The 17,873-nt window shown below is 38.0% G+C and overlaps 1 protein-coding gene across 4 annotated transcripts in view; it reads right to left on the minus strand.

The window, feature by feature from the left end:
* LOC136872401 (uncharacterized protein MCAP_0864) overlaps positions 1 to 17,873 on the minus strand; it is a 43,934-nt gene that overhangs the window by 13,570 nt on the left and 12,491 nt on the right. For 2 of the 4 annotated variants that reach the window (XM_067146219.2, XM_067146216.2), the window contains exons 2-4: positions 3,429 to 3,588; positions 1,061 to 1,321; positions 258 to 488 (exon numbers count right to left, since the gene is read on the minus strand). In XM_067146219.2, coding sequence (XP_067002320.2) covers positions 258 to 488; positions 1,061 to 1,321; positions 3,429 to 3,588 — 652 coding nt within the window. The remainder of the gene's footprint in view (positions 1 to 257; positions 489 to 1,060; positions 1,322 to 3,428; positions 3,589 to 17,873) is intronic. The other 2 variants (XM_067146217.2, XM_068227455.1) reach the window with 2 other exon arrangements.

Raw genomic sequence — 17,873 nt, forward strand, 5'->3', positions numbered from 1 at the left:
CTTCCTCCACCTTTTACTCCGTCTCAAGATACTGTTCCACCTCCTTCTTCCTATTCTCTACTCTCCATTTCCATTATCTTTAACCTCTTCCCCTCTTCTGTAACACTTCTCTGTTGCCCATCTTTCCTCGTCTATTCTACAAGTAGTGGATCACCATCCTTTCAAGAATGCAATGTCTGTATAACAGTTGCATAACTTATAGGACAATTAAAGTTCTGTAGGATTACCTGCTTTTACTATAGATATGGTTTTCTCACCTTCAGGGTTTGATTTTTCTTTTGTTTCACTTTCTCTTTCTTTGATATCCCTTTTCAAGGACAACAATATCTTGCTCAAAATACTTCCTTGAGAAAGACTCTTTAAAGAGCTTTCCAATGGTTTCTTGTGTCCTGGCAAAGAAGAGCTATATTTGTCAAGTTCTGGTCCTGATTCTTTAAATTCACTTTCATAGAAACTTGTATCTTCATTGACAGAAGAAATGTCCAAATCTGAAAATGTGTATCATGTATTAATAATTCATAAACAATTTATTAAATTAAAATTATGACCTTCATTCAAAATATGAATTGTGAGAGCATGTACATCCTTGTCATTACTAACTTAAACTCTGTTGCAATGAAGTGAGAGTTAAGTATCTATAAACAAAAAAGAAATATTATTTTAAATTCTAAAATAAGAATACAGGATTCATCATTTATGGATGTTCTATTATGTGTCATTTCACATAAGAAAATTTCAATAGAGTCCCCCATATCCAGAGCCTGAACTCCACACACCTCATTAGACCCTCCCCTCCTGGCCTCCCTTATCTTTGCTTACAGCTGCGGAACCTACTTCCTCCACCTTTTACTCCGTCTCAAGATACTGTTCCACCTCCTTCTTCCTATTCTCTACTCTCCATTTCCATTATCTTTAACCTCTTCCCCTCTTCTGTAACACTTCTCTGTTGCCCATCTTTCCTCTTCTATTCTACCAGTAGTGGATTACCATCCTTTCAAGAATGCAATGTCTACGTAACAGTTGCATAACTTATAGGTCAAATAATGGTCTGTAGGATTACCTGCTTTTACTATAGATAAGGTTTTCTCATCTTCAGGGTTTGATTTGTCTTTGGTTTCATTTTCCCTTTCTTTGATATCGCTTTTCAAGTACAACAATGTCTTGCTCATAATACTTCCTTGAGAAAGGCTCTGTAAAGAGCTTTCCAATGGTTTCTTGTGTCCTGGCCAAGAAGAGCTATATTTGTCAAGTTCTGGTCTTGATTCTTTAAATTCACTATCATAGAAACTTATATCTTCATTGACAGAAGAAATGTCCAAATCTGGAAACGTGCATCATGTATCAATAATTCATAAACAATTTATTAAATTAAAATTATGACTTTCATCCAAAAGATATGGATTGTGAGAGCATACTTCCTTGTCATTACTAACTTAAACTCTATTGCAATCAAGTGAGAGTTAAGTGTCCATAAACAGAAAAGAAATATTATTATATTAAAATTCTAAAATAGGAATACAGGATTCATCATTTATGGATGTTCTATTATGTCATTTCACATAAGAAAATTTATGTTATGGTACAACAAATTCAATATTAAAGAAATAATTTACTCTTAGACAAAGTTTTTCATACTATTTTCTAGTAGCAATACACTGTATAATTTATACTGTGCAAAAATGTATATGTCATTGTTATATTTGGTATCTTTTGTATATTTTTACCTTTCATAATAAAATTGATCCTGCATCAAGAAGGTACTTCAATTGGCATTTATTACAATAATAGTTGTAAAAGGTAATATTAATGTTTACATAATTTTATTTAGTTATGGATTATAAATTACATTACATAAATTGATGAAGGATATAAATAACCTTATTCCAAAGGCAAAAGGCATGGTTTGAGGGAGCATGCTTCCCTTCGCGTTACTACCTTAAACTCTGTTGCAATTAAAAGATAGGAAGCTAGGAGAGAGAAAAGGGACATACACAAAGAGAAACACAGTGACGGTTTAGCATGGGTAGAGACAGCAAGAGATACAAAAGAGAGAAGGCAAACCTGAAAATACAACATGGCAGAGACAAACTATACATCTTCACACACTGTTTGTTCTTCCAGATTTCTCAACCCATAACAGCAGTGAACATGGTACTGTGTGAAGGTGTTAAGTTTGTCTTTGTATCCCCTTTCTGTTGTTCCCTCTTTCTGATTGAGTCTGTCATGTTTATCCTTGTGTGTGACCCTATCTGATCCTATCCTTCCTCTCTTTAATTATTTATTTTTATACTCTTGTGCTCCATTTTCATTACATCAAATCTGTATGTACTTTTCCACCTGTGTTCCTTGTCCTTGATCACATATAGGCCTATTACCTTCTTTTTTTTTCTTTCCCTTAAGCTTTTCATATTTCTGGTATTTATCTGACTTTCCACATCAAGACCAAAGAATTCTCAAATGTGTTCCCTTATATATGTGTGTGGATGCCCACCCACTTTTGATGAAACTGGGAAGCATAAACAAGTTCATTGGGGGCTAAATAGATCTGGAAAAACATGGCTTGATTATGGGAGAGCCTGCCTATGATGACAACAGTATGAGGTGAGGAGGTATGGAATTTACCCTTGCCTCTCCTTTCTGTTGCTCCCTCTACCTGCACTAGTCGTTTTAGTCTATCCTTGTGTGTGATCCTCCTTCCTACTTTGTGATCTTTGATTTTCGTGCATACATCTGATGCATATAAATTAATTGATTTTTTACCAGAGGTACACCCGCCCGGCGCACTTAAATAAGCGCCTTGGAGAATGCCATCTGAAATATAAACCTTGCAACTAGTAGTACAAGAAGTTTGAACATTTCTCAACAGATGTCGCTGCTATAAACTTATGTTGTGCCCTCTGGTATAAAGATGAACTATTAAAATTCTAGATACATTTTGTACGTAAAGGTTTCCTAAACTGGAATGTTTAGTGTTTGTTTATGATGTTCAAAAGTTATCAACACTTCTGTCTCTTCCCGCCAACTTAAGGCGTTGGCCAATCAGAACCTTTGTACTTTTATTTATTCACCAATGACAAAATTTTGATATTTATTTGATTATCCAATGAGAATTGGGGGTGTGTCGGTCCCTTGGCCCAGAGTTTTCTGGAACCTTCCCCTCTGCTATAAAAGCTGGCACCTTTCGAACCACGTTGTCTTAGTGATCGCTCCAGTCTAGTGTGTTTGTAACAGAGGCGGGGGCCGCCTCATCCATCTTCGGGAGGTCCACCAGCTGAAGGTAATGGTAGATCCAGTTTAAAATATGATAGTCTTTCAAAGCTTATAAATGAATGAATGAATGAATGAATGAATGAATGAATGAATAAATAAATAAATAAATAAATGCTATTGGTTTAGGATACAGATACAAAAGATATATCACATCATACCAATGTGATCATCATTGTGTGACTTCCATTCTTGAGAGAGTGTGGTGCACCTTTTACTGCTCTTCACTGAACTTAAAAACTGGGGATCAAGAAGAGCACATATTTGGAGACTTTGAATAGTTTGTGTAGAAGAGCCAGAATCTCCATTTAAATAATATTTCTGAAACAAAAATATAATATTTAATTCACATAAAAAATTATAGAAAGAAATGAAGAAAATATCATAGAAATAATTTCTTGGAAGAATTTTTCATATGATGTATGAGATATCACTTCAGCAGTTTGAAGAAAATCATGGACCAACTCATTTTTATAAACACTCTGGTCAAGAAGTTGAAAACAATTTTAATTGTTAGATATGAACCTACATTCTTTTAACCTTTTTTTTCCATTATGAATACAACTATGTCATCATTTTCATCCAGTCATCAATAAGTATTAAATAACTTCATATATAAAAATTAATAACATTTAAAATCGATGAAAATATATAGATATAAACATCTCAAAAAATGTTTGGAATATTGTGGGATTGGGCATGTTATGTGGTAGGGTGTGTGTATTCTTGTTGTAAATGGTAGAAAGCACTGTATACACACAAGTAATTCAATTGATTGTTTACAATACAGCAGATGTCTCTGCCTAATGGTTTGTGTTGAGCCTGGGGTGAACTATGCCATTTCAGGTGAAGACTGGTAGTAGTGTATACAGTACAGTACGAGGTTCAGCTAGTGTATACATTTCATGTGCAATGCATATTTTCCAGTTTGACAGAGCCAGAATTGTGGTACTGATTCAAGGTCGACATACACAAGCGGCAGTATCACACATAACAGTGGTTATTATTCTGACTATTTTTTTGGACTTTTTTGGTTCATATTGACTTTTACCTAACAATCTCATTACAGTGAAAAACAGGAGATGATACGAGTCCGCCTTGTCAATACTACAGAAAAATGGGATACGTGAACACCCGTAAAGTGGCGGAGGTCCTGGTTTGCACCAGTCCATGCCCTGTTCATCATGGCCTCTGGCCAGTGTAATATTCTCTCTACAGCTATGCAAGTTTCAGCGTAATTCTACATTCCTGCCTTCTGCTGTCGCTTCTCTTTTCGATTGCTGTGCTGCTGCCTTCACAACGTACTGCCTTGCTTATCTGCTGTAACTTCCACCCAAGGTCATGTGACTGTGACGTCATTGTTCTGGAAAACGCTGGCTCTCACTTACCTCTGCTTCGAGATTTTTCCACGGTGCTATATAATCCAGACTCCACCCCTCACAAGTTGGTCTCGCATCGTTACGGAGTGGTGGAGCACCGAGAACCTGTATGCCATCTTATAATTTGGACATTACCATCTTGGCCTTTTTTTTACATCGTCCAACTTGATGAGCAAGAAAAACATAATACTATTTTGAGTTTGGACTTTTCCTTGGCCCATCTGGCCTTATTTCCCTTTTTAACACCTGGCTTCTTATGTACTTTTTCATTCAGCCAGCTAGTCTCAGTGTTCACATTCAAGATGCAAGATTTATCTTTTTCAACTTAAGTTGCTACCGGCCAGAACTATACTCTGGACAGGGGAACATTAATTGGAATCACCTATTTACGTGTTTGTGATACCCGCTGGTTGTTCAACACTCGTATTTCTCATACAAATATAGCTACCCGGCGAAGAATCTCTTCCTCCTAGTATCCATCTTTACTCCCTTCTCCCCTTCCCCTTTTCCTCATCATATCATTCCGCTTCTTTCGTTTTACCTTTTTTTTTCTTTTTTTGAGTTTCTTCACTATTTTGTATTGATTTTGTAATTATATCTGTGTTACGACTAAATATTTATATATACTTCGGATGTATTTCTACAATCTATGTGACATTGTAAATGTGGCATATTCTTACTTCGTAACTATTCATCTCAGAGCTGTTCCTACTATTTTCATTGTTTGCCTTTATTATGTTGGTGTCCTAATCTTAACAAAAATGTATATTTCTTGTTGATTATTAAATATATATTAATTATTTGTTCTGTTAATATTCTGGTTCTCTCTATTCTAACACTTTTTATCCTCTGAGGCCCATCATCTTCTCTCTGTGTATTTGTTTACTATGCCATTATTCTACTAAGTACACCACCAAAGCTACTACACCAGATGTCCATCCTTTCCATTTTCCTTTCTTCCACAAGCTTTTTCCAGCTTTGCGTAGAAGGTAAGGGTAATTTGAATCTCATATCTTCGATTAGAAAGGACTCCCTGGTTAGCTTATAGACGATTCTAGAGCGTGTACATTAAGACTCGCTTTCGCTCGTTGGGGGCTCTGCCCCCAAACCCCCAATTCCTCTATGTTAGAAGTGGTCATTTGGAAAATTAATCTGACGAACCAGTATGTCGTTACGAGAAACAGATAGCGCTACCAGACAGCCCATTTATTCGCGTACATGTTTCATCCTATAATATTTTCTCGTACAGTATATTCACGATTTTTAGCAAAGATAGATGTAAACGTTTTGACCTGGTGCAAATTACGTATGATTCTCACAAGATGAGAAATTCTTTTCCTAACCTAATGGGCAGCTATAGTCTTGAAACGTGGTAGATGTATGGTGGTTGAAATGTTCTACATTTTTGTTGCTAGATGTTTTGTCGTATCTGCATCGGGTACACCGTAGATTGGTTTAGAATCTTAGATTAGGAGTACAGTGTCCACATATTCCTTTCGTTTTTCCATTCTTACACAGTGCTAGAATCATGCATTTTGCTGACATATGACCCACGGACGTTTCAATGAGCCTGCCAAAGATTCTGTCGGTCTTATAAGTGTGTAAAACAGTAAAATTAATTATGGAAAATGTAAAAAATTGACGTAAAATATGAATATGTAGCTCTATCTAAGGCATAAGGGATCAAGATATGACTAAAAGTCACGGGACCAAAGTTGTCGATTTCTTCATGGTGGGTTCTGAATGTCTTGTCCATTTGGCGGTACAACTTACCATTTAGCCACAAAAAAACCTCGAAAAGATGGTCTGCACCATCATGAAAAATGCCTCCACTTTTCAATAATTTTTGGAGGTAAAAAGTTAAACACTAGAACTTTATGGAATTTTTCTGTCAATTGCAGGTCAGGAGCTATAACTGTGCCAAATTTTAATTTTCTGGCGCACTGCAACATATCGTCCTCCATTTAGTTTAGGGGAAGGGAAGTAAAAATAACAAAAAATTGAACATTTGGAACTTTTCTATAGGTTACAGCCTAATAGCTATCACACTGACAAATTTCAAGTTCCCACCTCATCTGGAAGTGGTCAGTCTTTAATGTCAGTCAGTCAGCCGTAAGGTTTTATATAATATAGATAAGCATTGAAGATGTGCGCATTTATAAGTGCAGACCTTCATTTGGAAATTTACTGTGGCAGAACGGTTGGTAGTATTGACAAGTGGATTGCGGCATAAGACGGCCCCTTTAGTTTTTTTTCTTTTTGCAAGTTGCTTTACATCGCATCAACACAGATAGGTCTTATGGCGACGATGGGATAGGAAGGGGCTAGAAGTGGGAAAGATGCGGCCGTGGCCTTATTTAAGGTACAGCCCCAGCATTGGCCTGGTGTGAAAATGGGAAACAACGGCCCCTTTAGTAGCCTACATTTTTGGTCCTAAGACATTTTCTTGTATCTTGGCTATTTATGGCATAGGTAAAGGTAAATGTTTCAATCTAGGTCAAATTTTGTACGTTGTTCACAAGTTGAGAAATAATTTTGCCAACTTACCAGATAGCTATAGTCTTTAAACTTGGCAGGAATAACAACCATGAAACGATCTGTAATTTTGGTTCTTTGACGGTTTGTCGTATCACTGTCAGCTTCACCTTAGATTGCTTTAGAAACATAAATAAGGCTGAAATTTGAGTAGTGTTTCCACATATTGCTTCGTTTTCCCATAGCTACATGGCGGCAGGAATAATGAAAGTCAGTTTGCATATGACCAATGGATGTGGCAAGGGGCCTGCTGAATTTCATGATCCTACGTGTCCTATAAAGTGTTTCAAGCAGTAAAATAATATATGGAAAAGAAACAAAATTCACCCAAAATCGGAAAATGAAGTTCAATGTAAGGTAGAAGCTGTTGAGATATGACAAAAAGTCATAGGATCAAAGTTGTAGAACTCTTCATTCCAGGGACAAAAAGCACTATCCATTTTTTGATAGGAATTGCAATTTAGGCACAAAATACCTCGAAAGGAAGGTCTGCACTGGCATGAAAATTGCCTCGAAATTTCAATATTTTTGGGGGGGTAAAATGTTAAACATTGGAATTTTTTATAATTTCTCCATTGGTTACAGGGTAACAGCTATAATTTTGCCTCATTTCAATTTTCTAGCACACCTGAAATTTGAGTCCGCCATTTTGTTTTGGGGGGATAATATGAAAAATCTGAACTTTTTGGAATTTTTCCTTGGATTACAGCCTAATAGCTATCAGATTGCCAATTTCAAATTTCTAGCTCATCTGGAAATGGGTAAACATTAATGTCAGTCAGTTAGTTAGTTAGTCAGTCAGTCAGTTAGCTTTCTGGCTTTATATAATACAGATATTTCTAGATTTTATGGAACCTAGTTACCTATAAATCACTCTTAACCTATGTTTTATTTTGGTACTAAGTTAGAAGATACTGAACTGTTAACATTTAACTTAATTTGCTGTAGGTGATCAACACACTCTAAAGTCAGCCGGGTCAAACCTGCAAACTGTCGATATTCTGTTGGTGAATTCATAGAGAGAAGAGTTGGGTGCCCAGATGGTGTGCTTTGACCATCAAGTATCTTCATGGCAACCATATTGTTAACTATTGGCCTTAGCATCATATTTAATTTAAGAACTGGTAACTGGAAGATTCAGTTTCCAGTCTTGCAGTTATATTTGCTGAGTGGTCATAAGTTTGTCAGTTGGTGAGTGATTTAATGATTAGTAACAGTAATTGTTGCAGAATAAGTGCCTATAAAGTGCCTATTTGCATAGTAAAAAAACAGTAAAAGACTGGACTGTTTATGAAAATCAAACAAATTCCAAAACTAGAATTATTTTTTTAAGAAATCAGAGCCAAAAAATTTGTCCTACCAACCTGGTACTTCAATGTCCATTGCTTCTGATAATATGAGGGTTGGGGCAAAAGTCATGGCAACAAATGTTTTTCTTGAAGATACCAGTCCGGTTGGAAAATGTGACATATACAGACGAAAGGACAAGGTGTTAACTACATGTGTGGAGAATGAACAGCACTGAAATATCATAACACACTCATTTATTATGGTAGTATTCAGGGAAATATGGCCTTTCCAGCACAAAAGAATGACAACACAGTACACATAAAGTTGACATGACAAACCTGGGCCTAAAGACCCTCAAAGTAGTCCCCTGCTACTGACACCACACGCTGCCAACGATGTGGGAGGCACTGAATACCATCTGCCTCAGCATTTGCCGCACCATGTGTGAATCGGGTCACCTGTTGGCGTACAACATTGGCAATGTCCTCTCGTGTTGCAAACCGCCTACCATGTAGTGGATACTTAATCTTTTGAATGATATCAAAGTCACAGGGTGAAATGCCAGGGGAGTACATCCCCAACGTCGCAGTAGCTGCCTTACACACTCTGCTTTATGTGGTTTTGCATTGTCGTGCATGATTATTGCACTGTCCACAAGATCCAGACGTTTCTCCTGAACGCCATGTCATACCTGTTGCACCAGGAAGTCCCTGTAGTACTGTGCGGTCACTGTTCTGCCATGTGGAACAAAGTGGCAAAAAATGACACCCCTGACGTCATATGCGACAATCACCATCAATTTGACTGGGGAAGGATTCTGACGGACCTTCTGCCTCCTTGGTGATCCACCATGTCGCCACTCTGCGGACTGACGTTTCAGTTCTGGTTCGTATGCCCTGGTCCAAAATTCATCGATGGTGATTATTCGTGACAAGAATTGATCACCGTCCTGTTGCCAGCGTGCAAGGTGGTCAGAGCATATTGTATAGCGCACCCACCTTTGAACTTCCATCAGTGCATGCGGTATCACCGCGATGCGAATTTACGCAGTTGCAGCTCATTATGCAATATCATGTGGATGGTGCGTTTCTTGATGCCACTTGCCCTCTCTAACTCCAGTAGCGTCCATCATCTGTCTTCATCCAGGAGCTGCTCGATGATGGCACATTTTGCGTCGGTCCGCACACTGACAGGTCGTCCCAAACGTTGCTCATCATTGGTTGACATACGTCCTTGCTGAAACTTTCCTATCCACTGTGCTACTGTATGGTATGGTACGGCATTATTCCCAAGGGCTTCCACTAATTCACTGTGACATTCCATCGCATTTCTCCCTCGGAAAACGGCTATTTTGATGTAAGCGCGCTGCTCAACACAGGTTACTTCCATCTCGCACGACACTCACCAACTGACTGATTTCACAGCCCTCGCTGTGCTACTACCAGCTATCACAGAGCCATCTGTTGTTCTGCATACACACTATGCCTGCAGAACTTCCACATGACACATATATGTTTGTGATCCATTCACATATCTACAAGAAAAAAAAAAAAAAAAAAAAAATAGTTGCCATGACTTTTGCCCCAATCCTTGTGTTTTAAATACAGATGCAGTGAAGAGCATGGGTAATTCTTTGCCAGTTAATGACAGTGACATTTTATTTCTTTCCAAAACTGTGAGTAACAAACCTGTTCTATGGATTATAAAATACATTACACATGATTATGTTACAAAACATGGTGTTGTGCAGAATAAACATGATCAGGATTTCACAACCTCAAAACGAAGTTATGGAACCGTAATTAAATATTTGACAAAAAAAGTGTTTGTAGTACGCAGTCAATTGTGAGAAGGCAAGGGGAGATTACTTAATATACCTCAAAAGTACTAGTTCAGTGTTTTGTGCCACATTTAGACTATTTGGTGGGACTTCAATGCTTGCCATGCAAGAAATCATGTGACTGGAAACATGCACGTAGTCGCATTAGTGGTCATGAAAATTACCTTAGGGGAATGTCTGCCGGGCATTGTATAATAGTTTACAAGCACAAATTAAGTCAGTCAGTGGCTTTGTTTGCCTCCCCTGCACTGCTCTCTTTTTGAACCTAGTTGGCCAATGTGCAGCAGAATGTTGCAAAGAAGCTTGTACCTTGTTTTTACTCTCTTCAGAGTCACTATGCCTCCACCCACCTTTGAGATGTATGTATGTTCAGTCCATCAGCGATGCCGCTGGTGGGATCCTCAACAGCTCTGCCATCAGCTGTCATAGATGGAAATGAGGAGTGAGGTAGTTTCCTGTTGCTTTCCTCACTGAGCCAGAGTTACTATTACATATCAGTCTGCCAAGCCCACTAAAATGCATACACCAACCGACCCTATGAGCAACATTTTCACACCATTCATAGCAGGGACTGGCTGCATAAGGATTGGCATTACTAGCATCGCTCATACCTCAGTCACTTTCATATTGTCAAAGTCAAGGATAAGACGGAGACAGATCTACGAAAGTAACAAAATTGCTCTAGCCTATACCAGAAGACATAGTGCACTGTAAACACTAGGTCCTGCCAGCAAAGGCAGACCTTTGAGATGTTCTAAGAAAATTTTTGCCAACATCAGACCATCTACCTTAAAAACAACTCTCTGATACACTTTGTTCTGCGAGAGAAGGAGAATGTTGTAGAACTGGGAAGAACTAGAATAAAGTGACGTCTGCCCTAAGAACGATACAGGATGACTTGGAAAAGCAAATTACTGTACAAGACCGGAAGCTATGTCGTCATATGTGCAAGGTAAGTATGGTAATATTCTTAATTACCAGTACGTTTGAAGATGAATGTGTTTGATAGCAGTAGTTTAGCTATATTAAAATATGCAATGCCTTTAGTGCTTGTAGCACTACAGCTCTGAAAACTGCACTCCATACTCTTGTCATTATAGCTGTTTCCATCCTTTCTAACCTATCAATAATCCTTTAGCTATCTGTGAAAGTAGATTTTGACACTGGAATAGAGTTATATGCTTCATTTAATTGATTTAGTTAGTTACCAATTCTTATGACATATTTGACTTTTACAAAGAAGTTTCCATAAATAAGTTCAGGTTATTGCAATATGAGCGCCGGCGCCATGGTGTAGGGGTAGCATGCCTGCCTCTCGCCCGGATGCCCCGGGTTCGATTCCCGGCCAGGTCAGGGATTTTTCTCTTGACCTGAGGGCTGGTTCGAGGTCCACTCACCACTCAGCCTACGTAATTAGAACTGAGGAGCTATCTGACGATGAGATGGCGGCCCCGGTCTTGACAGCCCAGAATAACGGCCGAGAGGACGCATCGTGCTGACCACACGGCCCCTCGTAATCTGCAGGCCTTCAGGCTGAGCAGCGGTCACTGGGCAGGCCAAAGCCCTTTCAAGGGCGTTAAGGACCATGGGGTTTGGTTGTTTTTTTATTTATTTATTGCAATATGAGGACACAGTGAAGTAAAAAATTAAAAGTAAAATGCAAAGTGATGAATCCTTGAAAGTTACTGAAGTAGACACAAGAGAAATAACAGGTCGTAAACAGTTTTGAGTTAAAATGAGTGCTTTAGTTGGAAAAAAAAAAAAAAAAAAAAATGGAGAGCTCTCCTTCACTTCAAAAGTGCCCATATTGGTTGATACTGCAGGTTCCTTTAATTGATCTGGCTTGCAGCATGCTGTCTTGTTTGCTGATTACCTTCCTGCCATCAACCATGAATTTACATGAGGAACTGGATTCAATTTCTTAATTTTTTAATGAAATATCCAGGATCATTAGGGACATTCCAAACAACATTTTTTACAATAATAATGTTATTGTTTTTACGTTTCGCTAACTACTTTCATGGTTTTCAGACACACTGAGATGCCGGAATTTAGTCCTGTATGAGTTCTTTTATATGCCAGCAAATCTACCGACACAAGGCTGATGTATTTGAGCACCTTCAAATACTACCAGACTGAGCCTGGATCGAACCTGCCAAGTTCGGGTCAGAAGCACCTCAACCGTCTGAGCCACTCAGCCTGGTAATATTTTTATTGAAATCATTGATGGTCTCTCTCACTCAAAACCTATAAGGCAGAATATCGGATCCTGGAGGGCAACCCTTTGAATCCCCTTTTATTCATAATAGCCACAGCAGATATTATCCAGTCTGTGTATTCAGAGAATCCAAAAAAGCTGCAAATGTATGTCTACCTGAATATGGTAACGTCTAAATCACAAGAAATGTTTCAAATAATCTTCAATCAACCGACAGACTGGGCAGAAATAAATAAACTCCTTCTAAATGAGGGAAAACCATGTCAGTGGCCTGTAGATGACAGTCTTTCTCCATAAGTCACATCTGATATCTACTGTGACTAATTTTAAGTACCTAGGCATAACATTTCAAAGCCTGGGCAATGTATTCATCCTACACATGAAAGACAAGGTAAATGCAGCGATACAATCAATGAATGACATATAGCAGCTCAACAAACTATTCCTGGGAACGGTTATTAAGCTGTTCAATTTAAAGCTATCACCCATCATTGCATATGCTCTAGAAAACATCGGGATACATCTCACAAATAAAAAATTATTAGACATCGAAAAGGTAAAATAAACTTTTCTCAAAAAAGGTCCTTTGCTTGTCAAAATCTACACCATCCCTTCTTGTATATGTGTTAGCCAGGAAAAAACTACATAGAGGAGCTACGGTTCAAGCTGCTACTTCCAGCTACTTCCAATGATATGAATGCTCTGGAAGATTTATCGACAAAGAGGGCGGAAATCTGGGACGACTTCTTTACCACTGATGCTATGATCTCGCAAGACTGGAAATGTGAGCAAATTACAAGCTATGGCATTCAGTGACTAGATTCGCTGTGCATGGTTTCCAGCATAAGTTATGCAGAAGATTAACGTTTCATCACTCTGATTTAGACAGTGCATTCCCTCATTACATACCACGCCATTTCCTCTAGTTAGAGACATGGATCATTGACAAAGTTTTGTTTGACAGAATGATAAGACTTCCTTATATTACTTGTATTTATATGGCCAATACAATTAAACATTCATCATAAAATATGAAATAATTTTAAATAAAACTTTTATGTGGCAACAGTTTAGCTTTGAACCAACTAAAGCACTGGTCTCCTAATCATGGATCAACTGAAGGTAGAACTGGAGAAAAAAAAAGAAGCTTATCAAAAATTCCATGACAAGTTTTAGAGTATTTCTCCCCTCAGTATTGTTTGGTCACGTGAAATCAGGTTGTCGTAAAAGATTTTCATAGGAGTGATTTTGTTTCTTCAATAACTGCTTGAAGTATTCATTGTGATAATATAAGTGATAATAAGTTGGTGGAAGTGTTATTTTAGAGTAGATTAATCATTTTCTAGTTAATTTCTAACCAGTAAAACTTAGGGATCTTAGTAGTTATAAGTTCTAAGAATACTCGTCAAAGAGCGGTAACTGCTCTTGCATGGAATAAAATGAGTATATATTTATAAAGCTTACATCACTAGATAGTGTGAGAGTGTTAGTAATATCAAATATATGGTGTGTGAAACAATTCACATCTATTTAAACTAGTATGTGAGTGTGTAGAGAGCTGCTTTATTTCAGGTCCGAAAAAAAAAAAAGAATTTCAGAAGTGACGACAGAAATTCATCTGGTAAAAGCTAAGTCAACAGATGAGTGACGGGCGTACCCAACAGATATTACATGTTATAATTCTCATGTTTTGGTTCGTATTGAAATGTACAATGAAGTCAAATAAATATTAAAATTTATTTATTCCACCTATTCAATACATAAATAGAGATTTTAATTAAGAAATTAAATCTTGAATAAAATTATAGGGACATGTTTCGCCCTTTAATTAAGGGCATCTTCAGCCTTAATCTCAATCTGAAAGGTAATTTTTTTTTGCTAGGGGCTTTACGTCGCACCGACACAGATAGGTCTTATGGCGACGATGGTATAGGAAAGGCCTAGGAGTTGGAAGGAAGCGGCCGTGGCCTTAATTAAGGTACAGCCCCAGCATTTGCCTGGTGTGAAAATGGGAAACCACGGAAAACCATCTTCAGGGCTGCCGATAGTGGGATTCGAACCTACTATCTCCCGGATGCAAGCTCACAGCCGCGCGCCTCTACGCGCACGGCCAACTCGCCCGGTGAAAGGTAATTAATCAGGTACCTGATTGTATTAAAATTACATATGAATGTGAGGATGATGTTGGAAATGTGCTTCAAATGGTGAGCAAATGGTAAACAAGAGTTATGATATTCTTAAAATGAAGCCTTAATAAAGTCTTAAAAAAACAAATAGTCGTAAATTTATACACTTTCTTGAAAGTCCTTGTTTAAAAATTGGTAACAAATTGTATACTGGTAATTTTATAAGAACGTAAATTGATACGTTAAACCTTGTAAAATGGCGTCCTGTGGAGGTTGAGGGCGTTAGAATAATGATAAAAGAAAAAAAAAATGTAGTTGATAATTCCAAATGGAGTATTAAAACATATTAAAGTTAGTAAAGAGATGTTACCGTTGCTCACTTCAAGTGAAGTTTATAATAAAATTGTTAAGTTGGAACAAGTAAAGCGGGGCCTTGTGAAGGATGAGGGTGTTCGATAAAATTATCGGGTTTTGAACAGTTCAAGCGTCAGGAATAATGATGAAGAATGTAGTTAATAACTCCGAGTGGAGTTTAAACACAATTTTTAAAATAGTAAAGAGACGTTTCTGCTGCTTAGAACAAGTGGGGTTTATAATAATATAAAAATGGTTAGAATGTTGTAACTCTCGTGCGAAGAGATAAAACTGTAGTCTTCTGAAAGCCCGAGTGAAGAAGAGTGCTTGATGGTAAGCAGCTGTGTTAAATATTAGCTGGAAGGAACGATTGAAGTCTCTTGTATATAGTCAAAAGGGAAATTTTGAAGTCTGTAACAATAGGAGAAATAAGTGTTAAAGAATGAGTTTGATGAAAGGAGAGTTCAAAGAGAAATTGAAGTGTGTAAAAACGCTTACCTCTTTATTAATGTTGAAATTGGTTAACGTAAAGATGAGTTGGAGATAAAACGTTGTGTGTAATTTCATTTATTTTTAATTGTAATAGTGTTAAATAGTTTTTATGGTAGCATTGAAATGACTGATATTTAAGTTACTGGCGTTACAGAAGATGTGAGATTAATGGAGGAGAGGGTTGAAGCAGTGTGTCAAGTTTATAAGTTATTGGTCATGGCGGGTAGCGAGAAAAGAGTTCAATTCTTAGAACAATATAAAGAGAAACGATATCATCAGTATCAAGTGGATTTCAAATAAAAGTTAGAGCCAGCCTATAGTTAATCCTTTGTGAGGAGAACTACGGTGCGGGAGCGAGGGAAAGTGTGACAGTAATCATCTATAATTATAAAGTTCTATAAGAACTCAGTTAATATCACTAAAAGGTGTTCTGTAAAGGGTTGAGGGTATAAGAAATCAAATTGTAGTATTAATAGTTTGGCGAAGCAAAGAATTATTTTTTTGGTGAGTATGGATGGAACAAGGTCAATGAGGTTTGGTCCAGGTTCGAGGCACTAATAAATTACCATTTCTGTCCTTGTTGGAAGCATCAAACACTGGCCTAATCTTTGTAGTACCACTGTCTTTCAGCACAGCTTGGTAAGGCAGATAATGCGTAGGTCCATCCGAAACCTCATTTGAAACGCCTTCAATGACCCCCTTTCTTTCCCATTTTTGAAACACTTAATCATAATCCTGAAATTTCTGCATTCCTCGCAACTTTCTTGAAGTGTTCAACAATCGTTTCTCAGTAACTTCACGATTTGATTCCAGAGAAGCACAACCGTCAATCCAAGGCAGTTTAACAATGTAGCGTCCAGATGCTTCTTCTCTCTTCAGAGTCTTATCAAAGAACATCTTGACCCGTTGTTCCCTCTCTTCCTTTTTGATCTGTTCGCCAGGATCTTTTATACCCATAGCTTCAATTTCCCACAAATCCGCTACTCTTGTTGATTGAGTCTAAGCAGAGTGTAAGACGAGGCAGTTGGTGAGGTGGTCTCAGAAGGGCCCGTAAGTGTCCACCCCAAACAAGTTCTCACAGCCACCAGATTCTTGTATACGTGCACAAAGTCTGACGTGATTATCTGAGCCTAGACATCAGCTCCTAACAATACCTGTATTTCACTAGCATTGTTATCATCACACTGTCTAACATCAGTAAGTTCAACTCCCTTATCCTTCAGTAAATTAAACAAGTCAGCATCAACTAGGGAAGCACTATGACAAATACAGTCAGAGCCTAACACAGTAACCTCACATCTCCTTTCCTCGTTCATACCCAACAGGGTTATCTGATAGGACTCGAAGCTAACAGGTGCTGTTTTCCTACCTCCAAATAATTCTTGACTTAGGATTACCTTTCCGGTTTGTTTCAACTCTAATTTCTTAGCACAAGACTTCTTAACGTAGCTTTTCTGCGATCCACTGTCGCAAAGCTCGCTCTGTGAGTGGATCCACCAACAACTATCTTAGCAACTATAGTCTGCAGATAGGTTACTTGTCCTTCGTTACTACCTGCTATCATGCTAACTGTATTTGAAACTGAATCATCTTTAGGTTCATCTGAGGCTGTCTTCACACACATCAAAGTGTAATGTTTCCCTTTGCAAAATGGACACTTCACAAGCATCTTACACTTAGCACTGACATGCCCCTGTCGTAGACACCTAAAACAAGTTCCCTTTTTCTTTAACATCCCTTGGCATTCTTCTAAAAAACAATCAATAGCTACAGCACAGTCTTGGGAGGGATGTGTGGTTCTGCTACAAAACACGCATGTTAGTTCTCTGTTGTTCTTGTTTCCCTTACCAACCGAAACATCCTCTACTGAAACTAAAGCAGCTGCTGAAGGCACTTCCCTCTTCTTAATCTTGATTCTATCATCTTGCTTAACATGATCTACCCTCTCATTACCTTCAAAAGAACCTTGCCTTAGCTTAAGTCGTTCATCCCCTTCAACCTCAGTCTTTAAGAAGGCTAACAGTTCTGTCAAGCAACAGTCAGGTTCCTTGGTAGACGTTTCTTTCGATACACGGTACCTGTGCCTGGTTTTAAACATAACCTCTGGTAAGACACTCTCCACAAGGGGAAATAACATTGCTGCGTATTTCTCCTTTGTCACTCCTAAAGAATCAAGCGCTCTCAACTGTCCTTCCAGACTGTCGTACAGTTGTGCTATGGATCTTAAGCTGTCTTTCTTTAACACCAAGGATAAAAGTTCCCTAACATAGTATTCAATAAATAACTCATCCTTCCCATACCTAGACTTCAACAAATCTATAGCCTTTTTATAGTTTTCCTTGGAAGGAGGAAAATTTTCTACCAGTTTCTGA

This window comes from Anabrus simplex, chromosome 4 (genome assembly GCF_040414725.1).
Source record: "Anabrus simplex isolate iqAnaSimp1 chromosome 4, ASM4041472v1, whole genome shotgun sequence".
NCBI lineage: Eukaryota > Metazoa > Arthropoda > Insecta > Orthoptera > Tettigoniidae > Anabrus > Anabrus simplex.